We start from the raw sequence: 26,819 nt of genomic DNA on the forward strand, positions 1-26,819 counted from the left end.
TGCACCTAATATAATGCCTTGTAAACAACATCATTTTTGTTTCAATACATCATTTATCCTGTAGTTTTAGTGTCAGACACGAAAGCAAGCGATCAGACTGATTTGGCTTTAAACTCAGTCGCAGGGCTCTAAAAAGGTTTTGGAAACATGCACATAAATATCGCATGCTTGTTAATGCGTGAAACTAGTTTAGGTTAAAGTAATTACTCCTCTGGCCCTGTGCCCTTTTTTACCACAGTACATTCGCCCCCAAACACTTCCCCCTCTCCGACCCCATGAGTGTTTCAGATTATGTCCTCTATCACAGACAACAGGGGGTCTCGGACAGGACATTGGGGGTAGTGCTTTTGGGGGGAGGGGGTGTATCTTGTGCATTCTTTGACAGATTACCAGCTGAGATGACACACGGTGCATGTGCTTCTTTATGGCTAACTCAGTGTTAACCGCATTATGTGCTTCGCCCATCTGTCTAGACGCATCACCTTCACATTCAACTTCACTCTGTTTTGAGACATTCCTGACCGAGATGAGCACCGATCTACAATAATCATTCAGTATTCTGAGCATAAGAAAATATGCAAGAAATGTGTACTGTTCTGTACAAGTAGATAGACAGACAGACAGACAGACAGACAGACAGACAGACAGATAGATAGATAGATAGATAGATAGATAGATAGATAGATAGATAGATAGATAGATAGATAGATAGATAGATAGATAGATAGATAGATAGATAGATAGATAGATCTGATCCAGGGTTATGTAAGGTAGAACATTAAGAGCATTAATTATCCGGCTGGATCTTCTGCCTGTGGAGGAAATGACCTGGTCTTAAGAGGGACCAGATGGTCTGTTCATTTGTGTGATGTTCAAATTTTAATTCAGAGAGAGCAGCCCTTTTGCCATATTAATAGTTACTGTCTAGTGCATATTTGGGGCCTTTTTGAGAATACTGGTGTAAAATGGCTGTCTACCAACAGTTTTGTCAAGTAACTGTATTTTTTTCTTGGACATTTCAAGAATTATGCAAAACAATCGTTTAATGTTGTCCATATTAAATTAATATAATTAAAATGTGTTACATATATTGGTACTGGATCGGTCATAAGCCACAAGGTAGATGCACCAGGAGTGTGGATCATGCCTGTTATTTTGATTTTGGTTTATAAAACTTGTAGTTAAACATCGCCCCCTGCTGAGTATGATATTTAGTGCCTGACTGACAGTAAACTATGCAAAAAGGGCCACATTTTGGTTGAGAAGACGAAACAAAAACTGCAGCCAGACTAAAAGGAAAATAAATCCAAACCAGCATTTGCTTCTCTTGAGTACCTTTAATATTTATTCAGTATTCCAGCAGCTATTTAATATGCAAGAGTTGTTTTGTACATTTTATATTATACAGCAACATTAGTTCTCCTAGCTCCATTCTCTGTCTTCACAGTTTTCTGTCCTGGCAGCGATGCCATTTTCACTGTCTCCATAGCAACTATCATGAGGAACTTGGCTGGACAATAAATCAAATCATACAAGTGCAATAAAAGAAATGAAAAACTTCACAGTGAAAAAAAAAAAAAAAAAAACTAATAGCTTATAAGAAAAAAGTTAAAGTATATTATAAAAAATAAAATTAAAAAAGTGATACAAGAAAAATAATTACTCATTTACTTCCACAACATGCTTTTGGATGCAGGGGGAAAATAATTGTGTACATAAAACACATACAGCACATCAACTATAAATGTAAGCTTACACATTTGCATGTACATACATGCAGACGTTTCGTCAACAGCTTTGTAAACAGGTCCACCATAGACCTACAGAGTACCGACCAGAAAGGCAACCGGAGACAGTTTGTCCACAGGGTAGAACTTCAACAGACTTTAACAGGGTAGGTTAGTTGCTCTTAGTAGCCATTCAAAAGGCCAACACCTTCAGCTTTGGAGAATCTAAATCTTATTGGTTCCTAAACCGACGATGTCACAATAAAACATCATAATTGAGCTTGGCTCAGTTTCACACAGTCCCTGTTCGGAACTCTCCGACAGCAAGTCCAATCACAAAGAAACGAGTTCATGTTTTCACTAAATTTGTGCGTCGTCCGTCCATTGGCCGCCAGTCTCAACGTTTCTTTAATACTGATTAACGAAGCAGTTTCAGTTGAATGTCTCTCTCTCTCTCTCTCTCTCTCTCTCTCTCTCTCTCTCTCTGTCCCTGGAAAGGGATTGGTTCCCATCCCGAAATGAATGACAATACAGGTTTCTCGTTTCGACAATATAAAATAATGTAAGAGATACAATAAAATAAGTACAAATATAAGTGGTTAATGTAAATACTGCAAACATCTCGAAAACTATGTTGTCAAATAAATACCATGGTAATTATTACTGGAATGTATATGCTAACAAGTGCCACTATGGGGCAGTAAACATTCACGTTCCGGCATCTAAAACTGCAACTGGAGCTTCAAAGTTGGCAACGAGTGGCGGCCTCGTTTGCACCAAAGGACGTAAACGCCTCTGCGCCGAATGATACAACTACATGCACAGAAGTACCTTTGTTTTGCGTATCCTTCACAGAACTACAATACATTATATGGTGGAGTAGACACCGGCATCTATGTCTGCAGCCCACTAGCGACAAAATCGCACTGTACAAATCGAGTTTCTGTGGGGAGGACGTTAACGGGTCCTTTGAGTTTTCGAAAAGATAACGGCTCCACCACAATAGCGCGCACAGTGCAATGTTGTTTGTTAATACAGTTCTTGCAGCTGGCCGTCCCACTTCTGAGTCTGACAGACTCGTACAGTCTCTCCACTGAAAAAAAAAACGTTGAGCGGTGATGACTTATAAACCTTTCAGAGTCCTTAAGCTTCGTTTTGTTTCGTTTTTTGATTTTCGAAAGTGTCTCAGGCATTCTGAGAAACAAGAGCTGGGAATTGAATTCAGATTTGGCAACACTAACACAAAAAACATCCAGTCTTTGTCGTCCGCCTCGAAGTTTCAGTCCCTCAGACACTCTTCCTCAGTGATGCCTTGCGCCCTCAGCTCCTCCAGGACGTTGTCAAGGTGGCCGGAGTCTGGGTAACCGTGGCCCGTCAGGTTGGAGCCGAACTCGGTCTTGTGATGCACCTCGTTCCAAATGACCGTGTCCGTCTCTCCAGTAGTGCTGGATGTGCCCACCGAAAAGATGAGCCGACGGTCCCAGGCAACCAGCAGCAGCTTCAGCACCTACAAGAGCATTGGGATTGTTTAGAATAAAAGCTGGAAAACTTTACATTTCAAGGTTGAATTGGAATATGTACACTAAAGAGGACCTATTATGCAGTCTCAATTTTGTTTTTGGGCTCTAATAGAATAGGTTTTCATGCTTGAATGTTCAAAATACATTATTTTTCATATATTTGGGCCCTAAGCACCCTTTTATATGGTTGTATTTGAGGGACTCTGTAGTGCACCCCTTTTCACCAACAGTAACCAAACTTCTTACACTTATAGATCTCATCGGGCCAAGCTACTTTCGCACTCTTAAGTCATAAGCTTCGCCAGACAGGAAGTCGGCTATTATGGGTTGTTTGAAAAACACGTGCTCTGGTATTTGATATCCTCCTCCTTGCTGATTCATCTGATCGCCACCAAACTCAGTCAGCATGAAGTCAAGACATTGAGGATGCTAAATTGCGAGTCGATTTTTGGTATCACGGATGGTTTGGCCGTGGCGAGGCAAGACATTTTATGGCGAAAAAAGGGAAACAGGAAGTGTGTTAGTTCTGGATACATTGACTGGTTTTGTATCTTCAGCTGTGTGTTCGTTGTAGGAGGCTGATCACAGGGATGTGACTATTGTGAGTCAAAGTCATAGCGCCACCAACAGGTGCCAAAAAGTGTGCCACAAATGCTTTGAAATCGCGCTCTTTAACCCAATGTGCTTCAAACTTTGTCAAAATAATGTCAAAACAGCAACGATGTACACCTGTGAAAGGATTCTTGATATATTGAATACTGTAGTCATGGCGATGTGTCAAACTTGAATATTATTTTTGGGTGCTTTTGAGACTCTTAGCATGCTTTAATTTACATAAAACTCGACACACACATCAGTTGTTGGCCAGTAGACACCGGAGAGCTTAGAAGGGGGTCAGTGGCGCCACCTTTTGATTAAAGTGGGGGGTTAGTTTTATCTATACTCACCAAACTCGGTACATAAATTGTTCTCATTGATCCGGACAACCCTCTAATTTACAGTCAGTAGCTCCGACCAGGAAGTCAGCTATTTTTGTTTAAATGTGGATTTTTTTTTAACCTAGCACTGAATTTTTAACTACTGCTCCAAAGGGCTTCATACAATTTATTTAAAAAAAATGTATAATGAATGCATTATGTGCAGGTTAAAGATATGCAGATTTTGTGTTATCTGGTTGAAATAAATAAATAAAACCAAATGTAATACACAGTACAACCACTTGATGGCAGCATAGGCCTTTTTTAACGGGGTTAAGAAAAGCATTGTTGATGAAAAGTCTTTTCAGACATAATTACTTGTATTAGCTATTGCATTTGTATATATATATAGAGAGAAAGACACATAAAATACTACTTTGTCACTGACTGTTTAGATTTGATTTTTTTGTAAATGTTGAATTTTCTGGCTCAACTAACTGGTAAACAGCCTCAAAAAGTATCCTTTAATCTCACTCTCTCTCTGTGTGTGTGTGTGTGTGTGTGTGTGTCTATTTTATACTTTTGATGGTTTAGAGTTTAACCCATTCAGTGCAGTGTGCTTTTGTCTGCATTAAGGGATAAGAAATCTCGCAGGCCTTCTCTTTTACTATCAATTTAAATGACAAAATAAAAGCATAGATCCAGTTAATTTATGGCGCACTGCCAATATAGTTTTATATAATTAGTTTAATAATTAGGTAAATAAAAATATTTAAAAACACGTAAGATGAATACTTCTGCACTGGCTGCAAATGATAACTTCACACTCATTTGAAATTGATCTATGTTGCTGAGAACAGTGTTTCAGACATAATGACTTATTTTATTAGGCACTGCATTTGGATATATATATGTATATATATATATTAGATTTAGATATGATCAAAATGTGTGTGTGTGTGTCTATTTTACACTCTTGAAGGTTAAGATTTTAACCCTTTCATTGGTGTGAGATTCCCCCTGCATTACAGGATAATAAAATCCCTAAGGATTTAGGACAGGGATCGGAAACGTTGGTCCTGGAGCGCTGTCCTGCAGAGTTTAGCTCCAACCCTGGAAAAAAAAAAACTCACCTGCCTGTAGCCTTAAGCCCTATTCGGACAGTAATTGTTTCTCACGGGGACGTAATGTATTTTCAACATTTACAGGGGCTAGTCTGTGATTGTATTGCTATATGAATTCAGAATGTCAGTGTTTTGCTCCAACCACCCGCATAAAAATCCCTACTTTTTTGCTTTTTGACAAACACCAAGGTCGTGTGGTAATTTAATTGAACTTCTGAATCCACATCTCTGAGTTTACAAAAAGAGATGACTTAAAAATTCCCAGTTTAAATCCCTTTTGACCACACCGTATGATAACTGTTGCGCTTCACTGTAATTTACAGATGTACACTTTTATTTACTGAAATGCTGGAAAGTATTTAAAAAACAACAGAAATTTTCATCACCGCTCCACCTCAGCCGAGTGAGAGCTGTTAAGAACAATAAGGAGAAAGAGAAAAAAAGCACATAAACATTTGAAATGGGCTGTTATTGTGGCAGCAATGCATGCAATACATTTTAAAATATGTATTATCTACAATTATATACATTAAACATATAAACCAAGCAGCTTTATGTTTACCTTGTGTAAATAAGAGGTTGCATTAACTTACTTTTTGCTAATTTCCCATTTTTTCCCATTCTGCTAATTTCCATTTTAAAGTCAGAAAACGATTTCAAATGTAGCGTGCCTAGCTTCTATAAGTATATAATTAAATAATAAATATGACATTATTTTCCTATTATTAAATTAAATGTGAATTTATTCTTATTATTCCAAGCATATGACATTTTATTTACAGCACACCATCATGCGACTGACCACCGAGTTCCCAATTTCGTAGGATCACAGAACTCCTCCACGTGAATAAATCGCCATGGTGCCATGCACATTTATTTTTTCACAGACGTCCACATTAGAAACAATTACCATTGGAATAGGGGTTTAGTAATCCTGAAGACATTGATTAGCATGTGCAGGTGTGTTTGTTTAGGGTTGGAGATAAACTCTTCAGGACACCGGCACTCCAGGACCGACGTTGCCTATCCCTGACTTAGGATTAGTTTTAATGACAAAAGGCATAGAAACAGTTTATTTGAAGTGCATTGATAACACCGTTTTATATAATTAGTTTAATAATAAAAACCTTTAAAAAAAATACTTCTGGACTTAAAAAATGTTGAGCTGCAAATTATAACTTCACATTCATTTGAAAGTGTGGCCTATAACATCCTATGACATGAAATTCATCTAAATTGAATTGATCTCATGGATGTGGCACAAGCTGCTGCAGTAAATGTGCTTTGTAACTTTACAGACCTTTCATGCTCAAACACCAACATCACACACACACAATAAAAGTTGAAAATGTAAAAAAGCATAATAGGTCCTCTTCAATAATAGCAGTAGATGAATGAGATCGTGTTTGTGAATGTCTGGACACTCACCAGACGGCCTTTCTCACTGTCAGGGAGGTAGCAGTGTCTTGGAAATCCACGAGCTGTGAAGGGCTTCCCAGGGTTGGGATGCTCTGGACCCTAAAACAATCATAGACCGAGCCGTTTAGACCTACATTGTAGTTATATAATGTATGCATGCGGTTATATAACACTGCAGCAGTGCAATATACGATGTAGGTGGCACAAACGCCAATATGAATGGATGCTCTGGGCACTGCAGCGGGTTTTAACAAGCTCTGTTGTAAGTGAGTGACTCTTACCTGAATGCCAGGGGGTATGTTGTAGATAATCCGGATGGTTTTGCAGTCAGGGTGTCCAGGAAGGGAGTGAGGAATGACGTGGTATTCCATCTTGCCCGGTGGCTGGTTGCCGGTTTTAACACCGTAGATGGTTTTGCAGGTGGGACACTGAAGGCTGCCGTCTTTGTTGCCGTTGTTGTACATGGCCACCAGGCACTGCAGGTGGTACTGATGTCCACACTGAGACAGACGGCCAACAGACTCTGCCCGAGAAATGCCGCCGACACCTGGGCCTTTATAGCCGGATGGACCACAGAGAGACTCCATACAGATAGTGCAGTCCTAAGAAATATACAAATTGATCGAGAACAAGAAAACAATTAGTTTAATTCAGTTTAGTTCATCTAATGAAAGATATCTAATGATGTATATTAAATCTTAATTATAATTCAAAATATCAATCATGTATGTTCACCTCCTCAGGTGGGTTGCGGACTTTCTGGAGATATCTTCTAACAACTTCTTCTGAAGTTCTACCTGCTCGAATGAAAGAAAAAGTAAGTTAAAACAAATGAGGATTTAGAGAAATAATCTGTCACACATTTTATTATCATATTGATATACATACACAGGCTACTGGTCAAAAAGTTTGGAATTATTATTATTTTTTAATCTTTTTGAAAGTCGTGTCTTCTGCTCACGAAGGCTCATTTGATCAAATAAGCAATATAGTGAAAAATTATTACAATTTAAAATGACTGTTTTCTATTTTAATATATTTTGGAATGTAATTTATTCCTATGAAGGCAAAAGCTGAATTTTCAGCATCATCCTTACAGTCTTCAGTGTCACATGATCCTTCAGAAATCATTCTAATATGATGATCTCTCTCTTTCTCTATATATACATAAATATATATATATATATATTAGTGCTGTCAAATCGATTACTTGCGATTAATCACATCGAACATAAAAGTTTGTAAATATATAATGTAATTATATTGTATTTGTAAACAATGTATTTGTAAATATATAATATATGTGTGAATGTGTATATGAATGTATATATGAATGTATATTTATATATATATATATATACATAAATTACAAACACACACATATACGTATATTAGCGCTGACCAATTAATCACGTCAAACAAAATTTTGTGTTTGTGTATATATATATATATATACACACACAGTATATATTATAATCTATATACAAACTTTTAATTGGGTTGACACAACACTAATATACTGTATATGTGTGTGTGTGTGTGTGTGTGTGTGTGTGTGTATTTATGTATATATATTTACAAACTTTTATGTTCGATGCAATAATTGGTTTGACAGCACTAATATATATGTGTTTGTCATATATATATATATATATATATACACTAGTGATGCTCCGATTGATCGGCCGCCGATCATGATCGGCCGATATTGGCTAAAAATAGCTTGATCGGCGAACGCCAAAAGCGCCGATCAGAAAAGCGGGCATCAGTGAGCCGCTATCAATATGCGGAAGACTCCTGGAACTTCCGGGAGGCTATTTTTTTGTCTGTCTAGAGAGCAGGGGTCTCCAACATGGCGCTCGCGCGCGGCCAGTAGCTCGTGGCCTGACTGGAGGGAGCTCGCCAAGGGGCCGTTAACATATCGCGTCTTTTGCGCGCTCAAGTTCGTTATTTCAAAATAGGCGTGCGGCAAGCGCGCTCATTATAGAAGCGATGCGGCCGTTTTTTCCACGCACAGCGAGATATAAAATATCAACTTCAGAATTCAGCAAAAGCTACTAAAACATCTTTGTCGTTGTGGAGAGCGCAGTGCATGGTTGCATAGCAACGACAGACGCCACGGGAAAATCGGACCGAATTTTACTATTTAATAATAAAAGATAAGATAATGTGCATTGTAAATGCCAGTAATTTATCTTTTTTTGACTCATTCTTTTTATAAAAAAATCTATTTAAAGGCTGAAATATGAGGTTTATCTTTTTATAAAACCTTTTTTGTCAAAACTTTATTTGCACTTGTACAAGACACTCTTTTAAAATCTAGCCATAATTTATGTTATTATTTTAATGCTTAAGTAAACAAAAAGTGCATATTGATGCTAATTTTATTTGTTATTTGCTGGTTAATGTGTCGTGTAGGTCTTAAATTTCAATCTTTATGATCTTAAAATGTCTTAAATTTGACTTTCAAAAGGTCTTTCATGAATTTTTGTCTGATTAACAACCTACTGGCTTTGGGGTGTTTTGCATAATTGGTTGTTCCAGAAAAAAATAGTTATTGCCACCTCATAGTTACCGGTAGTTTCATTTCTACAAATGGTGCAAACTCTGCTAGATTATAGATAAAAGATTCCCATTCCTCTGCCATTCTGTGATCGCCAGTGATCGGCAATCGGCAGATCATGATTTTGGTGATCGGTGATCGGCCCCAAAAATGCTGATCGGAGCATCTCTAATATACACATTACACACAGTATATATTATAATTTGCATAACCTAACCTTTGCGAGCCTGCTTCTTTGAGGTTTTCCGGCAGCAGTGGCCGAGGCCTGGCACAGGTTTGATGTCGCTCTTGCTGACAGGTGGGGGGTGGAGCACTAGTTTGGGCGGGCGGGTCAAGCAGACTGGGAGTCCAGCGGCGCTCATTAGGATCCCAGTGATACCTAACCAAAGACAAGAGAGAGTTACATCTGTTTTGTATTCATCTATTTTTAGGTTCATTGTCTTTTGTCGCTAAATTATTCCAAATATGTTACTATATTTAATCATCACAGTCACTATTTATAACTTATTTGCATATTGTTTCTCACCTGCCAAAGCTGGATGGACAGGACTGGATCCATTTAAGTTCTTTACTGGGACGGTGGGGACTCTATAAAGGTAAACCAAAAGAAATAAGACATGACACATGCTTCCACTACGCAAGCAACCACTCACCAATCAGAAACACACACACACACACACACGCACCTCAATGGTCTTATAGATAATCATAATCTTGATCCGAACAGAAATAATCATGTAGTTGTCACAGCTAGGCCTACACCTGATTGCGTATCACCCCCATCCTGACCCGCAGACATGCCGAGTCATGCTGCAGTGTGTAAACCACGTCACAGCTTCGGTCAAACACACTGCTGCCAGACAACAGCAGTGTACCGCACATCAAACCCTCGCATGACCTGATCACCTGTTGCCCACGTGTGACGATACATATGCCAGTGACTACTTAGTCAAACATTTCCATGCCATCTCACCTCAACATTACAGAACATGAGTAAAACTACAAATCTTAGCCAATAGTGAGATTTTGAACGAACAAAACCTACTGTTGAACAAAGATGTTGGTATATAGCTTATAGCTACCATTAAAGGCAACTAATGTAAAGTTGTTTTTATGTTAAACTTAAAAAATAAAAACAAATGGCAATAACCATTGATAAATGACAATGTATTCTATTGTTTGTTTGTTTTCTAGAAAATTTTACAATTGACAACTTTTCTGTACCCTATAATTTAGGGTTGGTTGTTCAAAAACCATTAGAGAACTATTAGCTTACCAACTATTGAACAAACAAGACAACTAGAACAACATGTTCAAAGATACTCACGGTTTGACCTTGATAACAGTCATGTCTCAACTATTCCGGTGCTCTCCAAAGAAAAATTTGAGTCAAAAAGGAAAAAAGGAAAAAGCGAAAGTAATGTTTGGATACTTCCTTGCGTTCTGCACTCAAACTTCTTTGAATGTTTGGCAGTCTCTGTACTCAGATTGATTTGTTTTCCCCTCTGAGAGCCTGGAATCAATGCAGTTTTGTTCACATATATCCCCTGTCTGTCTCTCTCTCTCTCTCGGAGTTGCTCTTCTTCTGGATGAGTTTGTCTTCCCTCACTCCTGTCAGCTGTCGCTCTTATAGAGCTAATCCTAGAGTTTCCATCTGTTGACAAGCAGCTAGGAAAGAAGGTGATCCACGTCACAGAGACCGGGATTACCTCTCAACGTCACACACTGACACACCGCCATAAGGTTCCATCACACTGGCACATAGTGCAGGATAGTTGCTCACACACACAAACACACACACACACACATCCATACCATGCGTGTGTCCTGCACGGGTTCAAACATTTTGGTCGTATATGGGCATGCACAGCCAGGGACTATACGGACACAGACACAAGGATATATATGGATGAATCTCACAAAACCGGGATCATATCTCATCCCAAATTCAAAAGGAAAATAAAATCTGAAATTATATAATATAAAAAATACTATATGTACTTAAAAATAAGCATAATTATATAAATTATATATAATATATTGTCATATATAGTATGTGTATATATATATATATTTAGGGCTGTTAAACGATTAATCGCAATTAATACTATCCAAAATAAAAGTTTGTGTTTACATAATAAATGTATGTTGTTGTTTTTTGCGAGATTCGCCCGCACAGCATATAAACACAAAGACCGCTGGTGTGTGTCATAGTACAGGATGTTTGGAAAGCAGAAGTGATCAGTGAAAATCTTTGATCGCTCTAAAAAACTTTATGATGCTGAAACCGGAACGAGGATAAACAATGATATCTATAGTCGTCATGAACTGTGACTTGTGTCCTGAAGAGTCCAGACTAAATGTGGAAATGTGACAAGTTCCGTGCACTTGATGTGACGTGCATACAAGCTGATCGTATGCACGTCACATCAAGTGCACGGAAACCTCGAGACACAGATCAGTGTGCAGACATCAGCTGATGTGTTCACGGCGAGGTGTGAAGGTACACGGTGCCACCGCCGAGATGATGAATGAGTAGAGGAGGGAGAGCAGGGAGCTGACGTGCATGTGCTGGGGGGGTGGGGGGGGGGGGGGGGGGGGGGAAGAAGGCGACCGGAAAATCTCTAGTCACGTTTGCTGCTGGCTAATCTAGCGGTATTAGCACAAAACCCATATGGCTGTAGGCGTAACACAGCCAGATGTAGCCACTTACCGACAAACATGAAGAGAGCAATGAAACACGGAAGGAAACAGGAGGAGAATCTCGAACGTTAAGGGCTTGATGAAAAAACTCACTGACAAGACCTTTGAACTTGATCTGGTCACAATCCTTTTTACTTTTTAGCTTGTTTGAAGGCGGCATTGTCGACTGAATCCCATTTGCCAGCCCTTTTGTTTCTGTTACAGCAAGATTGTGATTTATTTCTGTGATTATTCGCTTGTTTCATTGAATACTCTGGCATCAGATGGTAATACCATGGTATTTTCATGCTGTATAAACCATGGTGCTGAATGATTACGATATTCAGATAGACTGCAGTTAAAAGTGTATGGTCTCTAAACTTCTTTTATGTTTTTGAAAGGTTTTCTATTTTTATATTTTTTTAAATGTAATTTATTCCTGTGATCAAAGCTGAATTTTCAGCATCATTCTTACAGTCTTCAGTGTCACATGATCCTTCAGAAAAATGTCTAATATGCTGATTTGATGCTCAAGAAACACTTATTATTATTATTATTATTATCAATGTTAAAAATAGTTGTGCTCAAGAGGTTTTGCTTTGCAAAGAATACCGTGATATATGTCCAAAAACACAGTATTAACATGGACACATTTAGCACATTTTGAAAGTGAAATCTGTAAAGCTCTATTAATATTCGTACCATAAAACAATCCAACAGAGTTCAAACAAATTACACACTGGCCTCACAAGATTTACTGAGTCAGCAAAATCATGATAAAAAAAAAAAAATCCTATCTATTAGCACTCCTTAACAAATTATATGATACTGTGAATATACATACTAGGCGGAAAATAAAATGAAAACAGTGATTCTGTGTCGGAAAAAGGCATGTTTTGTGTATTTTGTGTGTATTATGTAACTATAATTCAAGCCAGTATCATGACAGTAATGCTTGTACTACTACTGTGCTAAAAGAAAAGAGTGAATCCATTGCATGAATCTAACATCCATTGGAAGTGTACCGGAAAAGATCGAGGAGGTTTAAAGGTGAAGGGTCATATTAGAGCGAGAGAGTGACGTCAGGCTCAATGACGTCCAGCTATAGGTGCTATATATGCGATCCCTGCTTTCACTCGACGCCCACTACAGACACACAAACCTAAAAAAAACTGAGCATGACTGAAGAAGATTTACAAACACTCACGGGGATAAGCGTGGTGCCGCTAGCCTGTGGCAGAAACACAAGTGAAAATAAATTCACATATAGAACAAACAAACATGCAGTCATTGCGATAAACAACTCATCGTTTTCAATTTCAACATCAACTAAACACCCGCAAAAACTGACTAGGTATTCCTTTAGGGGTACAACAGCTTGTCACTGGGGCAGTACCCTTAAAAGTACATCTTTGTACCTTTTTTTCCTCTGAAAAGTTCATAGTAGTACCTTCAAGGGATAGTTCACCCAAAAACTACAATTCTGTCATCATTTACTCATCCTCAAGTTGTTCCAAACCTGTATGAGTTTCTGTCTTCTGCTGAACACAAAAGAAGATATTTTGAAGTATGAAAATATATCATACATATGAACAAAAAAGAAGATATTTTTAAGTATGAAAATATATCATACTCGCCCCTCCCCCCATAATATGGAAGTCAATGGGGACCAGACATTGTTTGGTTACCCATATTATTAAAAATATTTTTATGTTCAGCAGAAGACAGAAACTTATGCAGGTTTGGAACAACTTGAGGATGAGTAAATGATGACAGAATTTACATTTTTGGGTGAACTATCCCTTGACGGTACTACTATGAACTTTTCAGAGGTTAGAAAGGTACAAAGATGTACTTTTAAGGGTACTGCCCCAGTGACAAGCTGTTGTACCCCTAACGATTTTTACACTTTTTTTCCCCCTGAGTGACAGACAAATCCTTTCTTCCTGACTGGGCCAAGAGTGTGAGACCAATCCTGACTGTTAACAAGCAAATCCTGGCTAGTGACAAACAAATCATTTCCTTTACTCAGACTTCTAACCTTTTTAATATTGACTTGGTGATAAAAATTAAAAAGATATACACAATCTAAAATTAAGTCAAATAAAATTGTACACTTTTGTCTGAAAGGTCTGAAAATCCAGACATTTCTCAGACTCTCCAGACATACAGAGTTTTATTTCTAGCACCCTCTAGTGGTTTAAATATAAATTCTATATATATATATATATATAAACACTCCAGTCCAGACTGTATTTGTTTGCATCACTCCGTTAATTACCACAACAATAACAACAACAACAATAACAACAACAAAAAGCTCAGTTTATTTTGCAACAACAGTAATGCACTAGCATAGAATATCTATGGGGAAACACATTTAGGAGGGTTTAGGACAAGGAGGTCACCTATGCTAATGTTTAAGTTTTATGTAGGCCTATCTTATGTATTTATTATGCATTAATTCTTGCGCAATGTCTTATGCTGACACTTTGACTTGGGTGCATTACTGTAACCATGATTTTTGTCTGTTTGCAGGTGAAATAATATTCTGAAAAGCTATTACCGTTATAAGAAAAAATATTATAAAAAGCAGTACGAATGCTATTTAGGACCTGGAACATATCGGTACAAAAAAAAAAGTAAATCCTGTCTATTAGCACTCCTTAAAGGAACACTCCGACTTTTTGGGACTTTATCCTATTCACCTTATCCCCCAGAGTTAGATAAATCCATACATACCTTTTTCATCTCCGTGTGTGCTATGAGTCTGTTTGACGCACCCACCGCTAGCCTAGCTTAGCACAAAGACTGGATGTAAATGGTTGCAGCTAGCATACTAATCCAAATAAGTGACAAAATAACGCAAACATTTTCCTATTTACATGTTGTGATTTGTATAGTCACAGAGTGTACAAAAAACAAAGTCAAATGAGACAGACATATTTTAACCGTATAAATACTGGGAACTATATTCTCTGAAGGCGAAGCACTGCTACTTGGGCGGAGTGATAACCGCAGCACCTGAGACGCGCCGTGGTGAGGAGCTCTCAGAGAGTTCGTTCAGAGCGCGTCTCAGGTGCTGCGGTTATCACTCCGCCCTATATTCAGGGAATATAGTTCTCAGTATTTATACGGTTAAAATATGTCTGTGTTTCATGTGACTTTGTTTTTTGCACACTCTGTGACTATATAAATCACAACATGTAAATAGGAAAATGTTTGCGTTATTTTGTCACTTATTTGGATTAGTATGCTAGCTGCAACCATTTACATCCAGTCTTTGTGCTAAGCTAGGCTAGCGGTGGGTGCGTCAAACAGACTTATAGCACGCACGGAGATGAAAAAGGTATGTATGGACTTATCTAACTCTGGGGGATAAGTTGAATAGGCTAAAGTCCCAAAAAGTCGGAGTGTTCCTTTAACAAATGATGTGATACTGTAAATATACACACTGGGGTCCAAAGGTCTCAACACAAGTGAAAATGTTGTACTTTGCAGTTAAAATTGTATTAAAAAAACAATGTTCGCTACAATTTATAGTTTATAATTTTTTCCTCTCAATTATGTCGTAATAACAATATGTTATATCGTTTAAACTATATATTTTCTAGTAACGATGAGACGTCATGGCGTTAAACCTATATATTTTTTTGTAATAACGATTTTTTTTACCATTATAATGGGGTATATTGCGCTCGCTATATATATATAACAACATATTTTGTACCTGACATGGCAACGTGGGAAATAGGTCTTTATCACAGCTTCGACAAGTAGCGCAATCAAATTTCCGCCTGCATTATTGTAAATTGACGGTCGCCAATTTTGAAAAGAAAATTTTATGAACTTGGCCCAAACTTCACTTTGTAGGCCAATAAAGTAGAAGTGAGTTAAGTTTTTAATTGGGTTTTGGTTAAATGGCTAAAATAAGGTCTGTGGTGAACACAAGTGTATTTTACGACATAAAATATATCAGTTTTACTCCACTCGTGATTTTTTGAAGCGGTTACGTGTCTAGAAAAAACAAGGGGGTAATCCATCCGCCGGAAACTGAAGCCTCCGCGGGCGCCGCCATTGTAGCAGAACTTCACCTGCTGTTAGCATTCCATTGACTCCCATTCATTTTTGCGTCACTTTGACAGCGAATAACTTTACATCTGAGGCGTCCAAAGACTCCATTTGTCCATTATTTATTTCTAAAGAAACTCGACAATGTATAAAAGGCTCCATTACCTTGTACCTTACGTTATGGCCCCGTAGAAGCCGTTTTTGTAAAAATAGGCTAACGATTGCGTCATAACTCACGCGACTCTCTGTCGCACTGTAGAGAAATTACCGTATAGACCGGCGGAGAAGCTCGCGGGCAATCGGGGGAACGTGGAGGCATTAAGTCTGATAAAGTGAAGGGAGTAGCCCACAGAGAGTGATAAAGTTGATCTTACTGCTAGCTCATGGACAGCTAATGCTCACGCTCTCCATCTCTGCGAGATTCGGAAGGGAATGATTCAGATTTCACTCGGCACAGCTACTAGAAGACTGACAGCTGTCAGACACGTTGCTCACGTGTTCAAGCTCAGTTTGAGCCTGCGCAGTTCGCCTGGCGATCAGGAAGTGAGTGCTTCAAATGGGCTTCACTTTTCTCCGTTGAAGTCTATGGGGTCGCTGTGTCCATCTTATATACTGTCTATGAGAAAAAGGCGGTTGCTAACAAGTGGCTAAATGTGTCTACAGAGGCTGTCGGGGAGATTACAGGTAAACTCAGTAACAGCATCGTTATGCTTATAATTGTGCTCTTATAAAATAGTCAAACTCAAACGTTGTAGGAAAATGTTTTTAGATAAAACCTGAAAGAGTTGTCTTAGTGGTGGTGACGTTGAATTCGTGGGACCGTGGTGTAGTTCGTTTATAGCCTACCTTTAGCTTTTTACTTCTGGCGACTGCATTTAGGCTTCAAAATTCATAAAAGTTGTGTTCATATGTGATAATTATCTTGATGGGGGGAAAAAACGTGTAAGTATCATTAACCTTTGTTGATCATAGAGCTTGTTTTCAGCGATAATCCAAAAGCCTATGGGAAAATCCTATTGGGCTTTTCTCGAGGGAACCAGTGTGATGCGAACTGCCGGTTGGCCTACAAAGTGACGTCATCCCTGCATCGCTCAATAAACATAAGCATTGGCCACTGCCATCCATACAGGCTACAGCAGAAGATATTTTACTATATTATTTCCACTTTTAAAATGAGGACTGTGATAAAGGCCTATTTCCCACGTTATCACATGCTAAATATGTAAATTTAACGATATAATATCTTGTTATAACGGGAAAGCATATAATTTTTATGACATAATATCATGTTGGTGTTATTAAGAGAAAATATATTGTTTTAATGAGAAAAATATGTTGTTTTAATGACATAGCATCTCGTTATTACGAGAAAATATGTAGTTTAAATGACACATCTCGTTATTATGACATAATTGAGTGGAAGAAATAATATGTGGCAGCCATGCGCCACTGTAACAATTATATTATCAGGAATTAAAACAATGATTTTCAGAATTTAGCAATTGGTTTGTCCCCTTTCACTTCAATGACAGAAGCACTTGTGCTGCATGAACCTAGAAATATAGACGAATCTGGAATATAACTTATGCATTTAACAGCACAAGCTTTCTAGTTTTAATTCGATTTTACATTAATCAGGGTGGTCAGACTTTTGGACCACACGGTACACACCTGTTCAAAAGTTTGGGGTCGGTAAGACTTTTTAAGGTTTTTAAAAGAAGTCTCTTATGCTCAGCAATGCTGTGTTTATTAATATATTGTAATTTGTGTTACAATTCACAAATAACTGAAATCCATCGCATCCATCCGATCTAACATTTTGGCACAATCCAACACTGACCCCAAACTTTTGAACGGCAGTGCAGTGTACACAAAAGATATATGATATACAAGATGATACTGTGTTTATCCACAAAACCACAGAAGCGTGGCATAACACTGAGCATTCATGGTTGCCATTATAAGATGTTCCTGTGCGTGTGCATGCTTGTAAAGATCCAAAAAACCCATCTGATGCTTATCAGTATGCCAGTGCACGCCTGAATATGACGTTCGTTGGCTCACTTCACTTTTCATGGCTCACTCCTCATCCCAGTCATATGCCACAACGGCGCATAAACCTAAAATCTGCGCTCCTCCAGTGTCTGAGACAGACGTTTGTGTCTACAGGACAGCGTCTGAGTCTCACACAAGCACACACACTCAAAACAAACACTTGCTCAATCAAGCAACTATTCCCAAACCTCCTTCACACAGACTACCAAATCTCTTCCCCCTCCTCTGTCTTTCCACTGACACCCCCCCCCCCCCCCCCTTAACTGCATTGTGTTGCAAATATAAAACCCAAGCTGCCGACTGCCAACAAAGGTTGCCTTGGATACGCACTCGGCACACACACACGCTCTCGAAAACACTCGCACAATAGAGCTAAAGGGGCCCCCAGGAATGAATGGAGCCTGGGAACGGGGAACGGGGAGAACGGGACAGAAAGAAGGAGGTGGGAGTCTAATGAACGAGACTGACCTGTTGACACTCATGGAGGACTCCCATCGACCAGCTACGTCTAGAAAGCTTCCTTTCATTAACTATTCTCTTGCCTCCTCACATGGAGCCCACAGGCCACACAGTTTTTTCCAAGTATAATGTGACATACACTACCGTTCAAAAGTTTGGATCTTTAAAAAATGGAAATGAATACTTTTATTCAGCCAAGGATGCATTAAACTGATCAAAAACTGGAAGGCGTTCGTTTATCATTTATAATAATTATTCAAATAAATGCTTTCCAGTCATCAAAGAATCCTGAGAACATTTAATATGGTTTCCATACAAATATTAAGCAGCACAATTGTTTTCTACATTGATAATAATAAGAAATGTTTTCTTGCGCATCAGAAAACAGCATTTAATGGTATGAATGATTTCTGTAGGATCATGTGACACTGAAGACTGAAATAATTATGCTGAAAATCAGATTCGATCGCAGGAATACATTTAAAATAGAAAATTGCTATTTAAATTATAATGATATTTCACAATATTTCTGATTTTACGGTATTTTTGATCAAATAAATGCAGCCTTGGTGAGAAGAAGATATTTCTTTCAAAGACTTTTAGTAGCAGAACAGTAGTGTAATATAATGTAACACTGCTAATACTTTCAGAGAGACTCACACTTCCTGATCCTATAGTCTAGTATAACCTAAGCATGATCCTCAAAAACTCATTTCGTTCACTCACAGTGTTCATTTCGTTAAAGTCCCCCTGTAGTCAATCATTGTATCGCTTAAAACTCATGTTTGATTAATAATTAATTAATATGAGCCTTTTGCTTGATTACGTTATCAAATATCTAATAATGTTTTGCTAATGTTACACAAACCATGTTCTCTTTCATCATCTCGTGTTCGAGATCCACCTATGGGAAGGGCATCCGTACCTGACCTCTGCAGAAGCATCCAATTGCACCAAGTCTGGCTAGACAGACAGAAGCGCGCAGCCAATGCCAGGTAAGGCCCCGCCCCCTTACCTAGTGGCATATAACGCCTGCAAGCGCTGCTATTCTCCAGTTGACATTCGCTTCTCGCGATCTCTGCACTGACACAGTTCGGTTGGATTACGCTGCTCACTTTCGTGTCTTCAGGAGGACATATCGCCTGATCAGCCTCCGTCAGACGTGACAGTCGTTTTTTCAGCCTTTCTGCTGTGTTCTGCATTCGGAGCCGCCCGCGCTCTCGCCGTTTTTCACCTGCTCCTCCTTCCACGGCTGCCCGCCACGGATTTTTCCGAGTTCTTCTCCGGAATGTCGCTGTCTAAACCTTCCGCTTCTCCGGGGAACAGCCTATCACGGGCCTGCCCGGCCGCGTGTGGTGCGCTCATCGCCGCTAAGGACCTTCACCCGTTCTGCGTGGTCTGCTTGGGCCTTAAACACGCTCAAGAAGCCTTGGAGAACCCGGAAAATTGCAGTCACTGCCTTATGCTGCCCAAGAAGCTTTTACGACGTCGTCTGAAAGTTGCAGCGACCCAGTGCTCCGAGCTCGGCCTCTCTGACTCGGATGGGGGACACGGTGACGACGACGCGCTACCGGGGGACTCCCGGGGCGCCGCCTCTCTCATTTGGGCTGACCAGCCCAATCCCGCATTCCCCGAAGAGGACATCTTCGCGGGCAACCTCACGCTCGTCGACGAACCGGCCGGTTCCGGCGATGAGGATGACGCGGCCCTTCTTGGGGTCTCAGAGGACGAGGAGGCCATCCCGCCCTCTGGCTTTCCCCAGGCTAGCGCCCACACGGCCTTGCCTCAGTCCATCCTCCTGGAAGTTTGTGAGCGAGCGGCCGCTCGCCTCAACATGGAATGGCCGGCTCCACAGAGCGCCACCGACCAGGAGAGGGATATTTACGACGGGAAAGTGCTGGGACCCCCTCCCGGTCCGAGAAAACAACTCTTCCCCGTCCTTCCAGCGTGCGCTAAGCACATGAGGCACAATTGGAGCGACCCCCTCGACTTCAAACACGGTCTCACGGGTCTTGAGGTGAAGGACATGGCAGCTCATGGTATGGGTGACCCCCCCGCTATCGAGCCTTCCATCGCCAGGCACCTTAACCCCGCTCAGGGAGGGCTGCTCGCTCCCCCGAAGCCGGTCTTGCCCAACAAGATGGACCGTTTTTCTGCCTCAGTTCACCAGGCCGCATACAAATCCTCGGCCTTGGCTGTCAGGGCCCTGAACGTCTCTTCACTCCTCTCCGCTTACCAGGCGGAGATTTTGGACGAATTAGGGCAACAGCTGGAAAAGGGAACTCCTTCTCTAACCTTGTGGAAGGAGATCCTCACGGTGAACGACCTCGTCCTCCGTAACGCTCGGCAGGCCGTCCAAGCCTGCGGGCGCTCTATGGCGCTTTCTGTGGTGGGAGAGCGCGCGCTCTGGCTTAACCTGTCGGGCCTTCCTGACAGTGAGAAGCGGCGCATCGCGGGCGCATCGGTGGAGCCCGGCCGGGCTCTCTTCGGCCCCGCCGTCGCATTGATGCAACAACGGTGTGACGACAAAAAGAAGGAGGATGAGGCCTTCAAGTTATGCCTTCCTAGGAAGGCGGCCCCACGCCAGGCACCCCCTGCGCGTTTGCCTAACCCACCTGCCATGGGACGACATTTCCACCAGGGCAAGGAAAGGCCCCGCAACAGACCCCCCGCCCCACGGCAGAATAACCCACCGCCTGCTAAGCACTGGGGAAAATCTACTCCCGCCGCGGCCGCGGCTGGAAGACCATCTAACCCTACCCCCACCGACTCGAAACGCAAGCGGCCTGCCTGATGTTCGGCCGGTGGGGGCATCGAGTCCACTTTCACGGGCTACGAGCCCTTTGGACTCTCTTCATGTCCAAGAACCCCTGTCCAAAAGACGCAGGGTCTCTCGCGAGGCTGCCCAGCCCATGTGTTTGTTGAACGTGTGTTCCCCCCTCACGTTCGAGGGGTCTGTTGTGAGGAAAAGTCACAAAGCAGTGTCACCACACCGCACACACTCACTTCCCCTCACCGAATTATTAAAGGCTTCGGCCCCAGTGTTCCCCCAACACAAAACACACAAAAAAACAAAAAACACATTAAAACAAACGAATCAAATGAATTCGTTACGGAGAGAGGATCTCTCTCCGCAGAGAGAATTCATCTCCCTGCAGAGAGAGAACATCTTTCTAAACCCCGGCATGCCGCCCCTAGTTCATCCACTAGATGGCGCCATTGCATCACAAATGAGTCAGCTGGGCTTACACAGCTCCGCTGCGGCTCGGGTGGGAACACTCGCGAGTCACGAACGGGCTTGGCAAGCGGTTTCGGCTCCCGAGTGGGTGATGCGCACTATAATGCAGGGCTACAGATTGCAGTTTGCAATGAAACCCCCGCATTTCAACGGCGTTCTCTCTTCACACACGGAAGAGAACGCTTCACACATTCTGAAAGAGGAAATATCCTCCCTCCTAAACAAGGAAGCTATTCAGGTGGTGCCCCCCAGTCTGATGAATCAGGGATTTTATTCTCGTTATTTCCTGGTCCCAAAGAAGGACGGCTCTCTCCGCCCTATCTTGGACCTTCGTGTGTTGAACAAACATTTGAGGAAATACAATTTCAGAATGCTAACTCATGGCTCGCTCGCCCGCGCCATAAAACAGAACGACTGGTTCACATCGGTAGACCTGAAAGATGCTTTCTTCCATATAAGCATTTATCCGCCACACAGGAAGTTTCTTCGTTTCGCCTACCAAGGCACATGTTACGAATTCACAGTTCTGCCATTTGGACTCAGTCTAAGTCCTCGCAGTTTTTGTCTGTGTGCGGAGGCGGGTTTAGCACCCATGAGAATGTCTGGTCTGAGGATTCTGACATACATAGACGATTGGCTCATAATAGCCGAATCGAAGGAGAAAGTGTTGCAGGACACCTGCCGTGTGCTCGCGCACGTCACATCTCTCGGGTTCAGAGTGAATGTGAGCAAGAGCAATTTTACACCCAGTCAGAATGTCATTTTCCTGGGCTTGGAGTTGAACTCAGTCTCCATGCGAGCGCGTCTCTCTCAAGAACGCGTTCTCTCTCTAATGAACTGTCTATCGCAGTTCAGAGAGGGGGCGAGAGTGCAATATCGCACATGTCTCAGGCTGCAGGGTCTTATGGCTTCATCCATCCAAGTTGTGCCACTGGGACTCCTGAGAATGAGAGCGTTCATGAAATGGGTTTTGTCACTACATTTCAGCCCGATTCGCGATCTTTGCCGCTCTGTAATAGTGACGCGCGCCTGCTCGGCAGCCGTGCGACACTGGAAGAGCGCAGACTTTTACGCACAGGGAACCCCTCTGGGGACGGTTATGATGCGGAAAGTTGTGACGACAGATGCGTCCTTAACAGGCTGGGGTGCCACCCAGGAGGGCAGAACGGTGAACGGTCTGTGGCCGAGCAGACTACGTTCAGCGCACATAAATTATTTAGAGCTGTTGACCATTTGGAAAGCTCTGAATCATTTTCTGCCTCGCCTGCAGGGACATCATGTTCTCGTACGCTGCGACAATACCACGGCTGTGGCTTATATCAACCGTCAGGGCGGCGTGCGCTCGTCGAAACTTCACGCTCTAGCTTACAAGCTTTTGGTGTGGAGCAGACGGGTTTTCCTGTCGTTACGCGCGACTCATGTTCCGGGCATTCTGAACAGAGGTGCGGATCTTCTATCAAGGGGAAATCCAATCTACGGAGATTGGCGCCTTCACCCCCAGATAGTGGATATGTTATGGATGAGATTCGGACAGGCAACCGTAGATCTATTCGCCTCGCGCGAAAACTACCATTGTCCTATGTTCTTCTCGCTAAAGGACGTGGACGCACCCCTCGGGGTAGATGCACTGGCCCACCCATGGCCCAGAGTGCTGCTGTATGCTTTTCCTCCCCTGTGCTTGATAATTCCAACACTGGCCAGGGTGAGAGAGCAGAGCCTGTCTCTCATTCTGATAGCACCCAGGTGGCCCAAGGCACCGTGGCTGGCGGAGATAATCCCTCTGTTATATGCCGAGCCGTGGCGCCTCCCCCCACGCACGGACCTATTGTCCCAAGCGAACGGGGAGATTTACCACCCACACCCGGACAGGGTGGCTCTCTGGGCCTGGCCCGTGAGAGGACGAACCTAAGCGCACTGGGGCTTTCGCCGCGTGTGATTGCCACTATACAGAATGCCAGAGCCGTTTCTACACGGTCCTTATATGGCTGTAAGTGGCAAGTGTTCGAAGGGTGGTGCGATGGGCGTGGTCTCACATCTTATCAGTGCTCAGTTCCTGATATTTTGTGTTTCCTTCAAGACCTCATGGAAAAAGGGAGGTCTTTTTCCACCATTAAGGTCTACCTGGCTGCGATTTCGGCCTGTCATGTGGGCTTTGAGGGCTCAACAGTCGGGCAGCATCCTCTAATCCGCAGATTTATGAAGGGTGCCCGTCGCTCTTTGCCAGTCGTCAGGAGAACTGTTCCTGAGTGGGACCTCTCCATGGTGCTGGAGGCTCTGTCTCAACATCCTTTTGAGCCTCTGGGAAGTATTTCCCTTAAGCTGCTGTCCTTCAAGACAGCTTTGCTCTTGGCCTTGGCATCAGCTAAACGTGTCAGTGAGCTACATGCACTCTCGGTTCATCCCTCGTGCACTAAATTCTCTCTTAGTGGAGATAAGGTTTCCCTTAAGCCTAATCCGGCCTTCATGCCGAAGTGCTTCCCTGCGTTCACTTCGGAGGTGTTGGAGCTCTCCGCTTTTCACCCTCCACCGTTTTCCTCCCCGGAGGATCAGAGGCTAAATGCTCTGTGTCCTGTCCGTGCTTTACAGACATATATGACCAGGACCAGTGCGTTCCGGAAGAGCGACCAGCTCTTTATTTCATGGGCGCCCCCTCACAAAGGGAGTCCCATATCTAAGCAACGCCTCTCACATTGGCTTGTGAATGCTATAGCTGTGGCTTATGAATCAAAAGGAGTGCAGCCCCCAGGGGGCATCAGAGCTCATTCCACAAGGGGCTTAGCCGCCTCTTGGGCTTTGTTTAGGGGAGTGTCACTGCAGGACATCTGCTCCGCTGCCAGTTGGGCTTCTCCTCATACCTTTGTGCGTTACTACCGGCTGGATGTCACCAGAATTTCGGTAGCACATTCGGTTTTAGGGGTGGGGTCTTCTTAGCCCTTCCCTGTAACCCCGTTGGAAGTAACGAATAAGGAGTGAATGGGCCGGCTGGCCATGCACATTCCTCTCACCAAGCACGTATTTCCAATCCTTCCTGGGTGTATATATGCACATTGGTGTTGCTGGGGTTATTACCACATACATGTTTCATGTCCTGCATGTGCACAGCAGTTATGTGTGTGCGTCAGGATTGCAGGTTCATGATTATGGGACGTGTCTGGCACCGCCCCCCTGGGGCGACCGTCCTTCTCTGGCTTTCAGAACCTCACTGTGAGTGTATTGGGCAATCGGGGAGCTGTCCATGTCTCTCCCATAGGTGGATCTCGAACACGAGATGATGAAAGAGAACAATAGGTTACTGTCGTAACCCCGGTTCTCTGAAACATCGAGTGGAGAGATCCACCAGCTTTGCCCCGCTTGCCGCACGAGAAGCGAATATACTTACTGGAGAATAGCAGCGCTTGCAGGCGTTATATGCCACTAGGTAAGGGGGCGGGGCCTTACCTGGCATTGGCTGCGCGCTTCTGTCTGTCTAGCCAGACTTGGTGCAATTGGATGCTTCTGCAGAGGTCAGGTACGGATGCCCTTCCCATAGGTGGATCTCTCCACTCGATGTTTCAGAGAACCGGGGTTACGACAGTAACCTATTGTTTCTGTTCGCCATCTCAGAGTCAGAGGATACATTTTCAGCCCGGTGTTTGACTTAATCTTTGCAATCTGGCAACCATGTGCACCCGCTCTCTCTACACTGCAGAAGAATCACGAATGATCTGAAAACACAGACAAACAAGTAAGCTGGAGTTTAGCGATCTCTACTGAGATTGCACTGTTTGCTGCGACTAAACCTGCGTTCAAACCTTCTCAGTGTAATAAATCTAAACATGGATCTCCACTATATTGTTTGCCATTGTTCTTGCTTGAATAAATGCACTAAAGCAAATCCTGTGTGACAATGCAAAGTCTTTTTTGGCTGTTGTCTTAAGAAAACATGAATGTAATTTGCAATTATTGAAACTTTCATTTTTGAGAGAAGTTTCTTGCTTTACCAGTTTTCATTATATAGAGACCGTGTTCATTTATATGATAAACAGCCTATAATAAATCAAGAAACTAAATGAGGTCAAATATATCATGCATGTCAGTTGACGTTCTCTTGATTTGTGCTTATAGGGGAATAATAGGTGCAATAATTCTGTTGAAATGTAAAAAATAAAAATTATAATGATAATCATTGCAATAATAATTTTGATCAAAATAATCATAATTATCAATTTAACCACAAAAATGTGACTAGACTAAAATGCACAGACATTTAGTCGACTAAAACTTGACTAAACAAAAACAGGATAAGATTGACTAAAAATTATAAAAACTAAAAAGTACTAATTTAAAAAAATTAACCAGTTTAAATTTCCCATCTCTGACCACAAAGTGTTCCACTCATGCCACTTTCTAGACAACCTGTAAAACCAAATTATCCCAATTCCACTTGAAAATAACCAATGAAACACTGCTTTAGTGGTCACCATCTTGGAACCTGTCAAATTACATTTTGAAGTTGAGGTTGGGATCAATCCATTCTGAGGTTAATGGTTTAATGTTCGACCCCAGTCGCCGTTCCAGTGGTTAGTTACGAGAGAATTCTGGTTTACTGAGTACCGAGGTCCGGATCCAAAAGTAAAATGTGAAAAGCGAGTGGAAGCAGGCTAGAATGAAATTCAGGTTCAGACCAAGCATTTAAAACAGGCCAGCAGTGCTAAATTAGACTTTCTTACTTTTAACAGGCCTAAATGTGTCAACCCTTTCAAGTATTCTTGTAACACAAGTTCCTTTTCTTCAAAAATAAACTATTAGAGAAGTGAAACCATTTCAAAGCACAGGCCTACATACAAACGAAACAAATGAACTAGTAGTCTAACCAGATAAAGTCAACAAATGAGATGTATTGGATTCAAGTTCTCAATTGTCATGTTTATATTACAGCATTTTTAGTCTGTTCCCAAAGGTGAAATGCGTTCTGAAAACAGCAATAAATCTGAGCTAACTATCCCCGTGTACACACATCCCAGAGTGACAGACTTTCTGTAAACAGTCAAGGTTTTGACATTCG

General features: G+C 41.8%; 1 protein-coding gene across 4 annotated transcripts in view; it reads right to left on the reverse strand.

The window, feature by feature from the left end:
- Positions 1-1,320: 1,320 nt before the first annotated feature.
- Positions 1,321-26,819, reverse strand: part of dtx4a (deltex 4, E3 ubiquitin ligase a) — a 32,786-nt gene continuing 7,287 nt past the window's right edge. For 2 of the 4 annotated variants that reach the window (XM_079591415.1, XM_079591416.1), the window contains 6 exons: positions 9,797-9,858; positions 9,488-9,649; positions 7,443-7,504; positions 6,989-7,309; positions 6,717-6,806; positions 1,321-3,234 (listed from right to left, as the gene is read on the reverse strand). In XM_079591415.1, coding sequence (XP_079447541.1) covers positions 3,007-3,234; positions 6,717-6,806; positions 6,989-7,309; positions 7,443-7,504; positions 9,488-9,649; positions 9,797-9,858 — 925 coding nt within the window. In that variant the 3' untranslated portion in view covers positions 1,321-3,006. Of the gene's footprint in view, positions 3,235-5,739; positions 6,322-6,716; positions 6,807-6,988; positions 7,310-7,442; positions 7,505-9,487; positions 9,650-9,796; positions 9,859-26,819 lie in introns of those variants that run through there. The other 2 variants (XM_079591417.1, XM_079591418.1) reach the window with 2 other exon arrangements.

The sequence above is a fragment of the Phoxinus phoxinus genome, assembly GCF_949152265.1.
Source record: "Phoxinus phoxinus genome assembly, chromosome: 2".
NCBI classification, from domain to species: domain Eukaryota; kingdom Metazoa; phylum Chordata; class Actinopteri; order Cypriniformes; family Leuciscidae; genus Phoxinus; species Phoxinus phoxinus.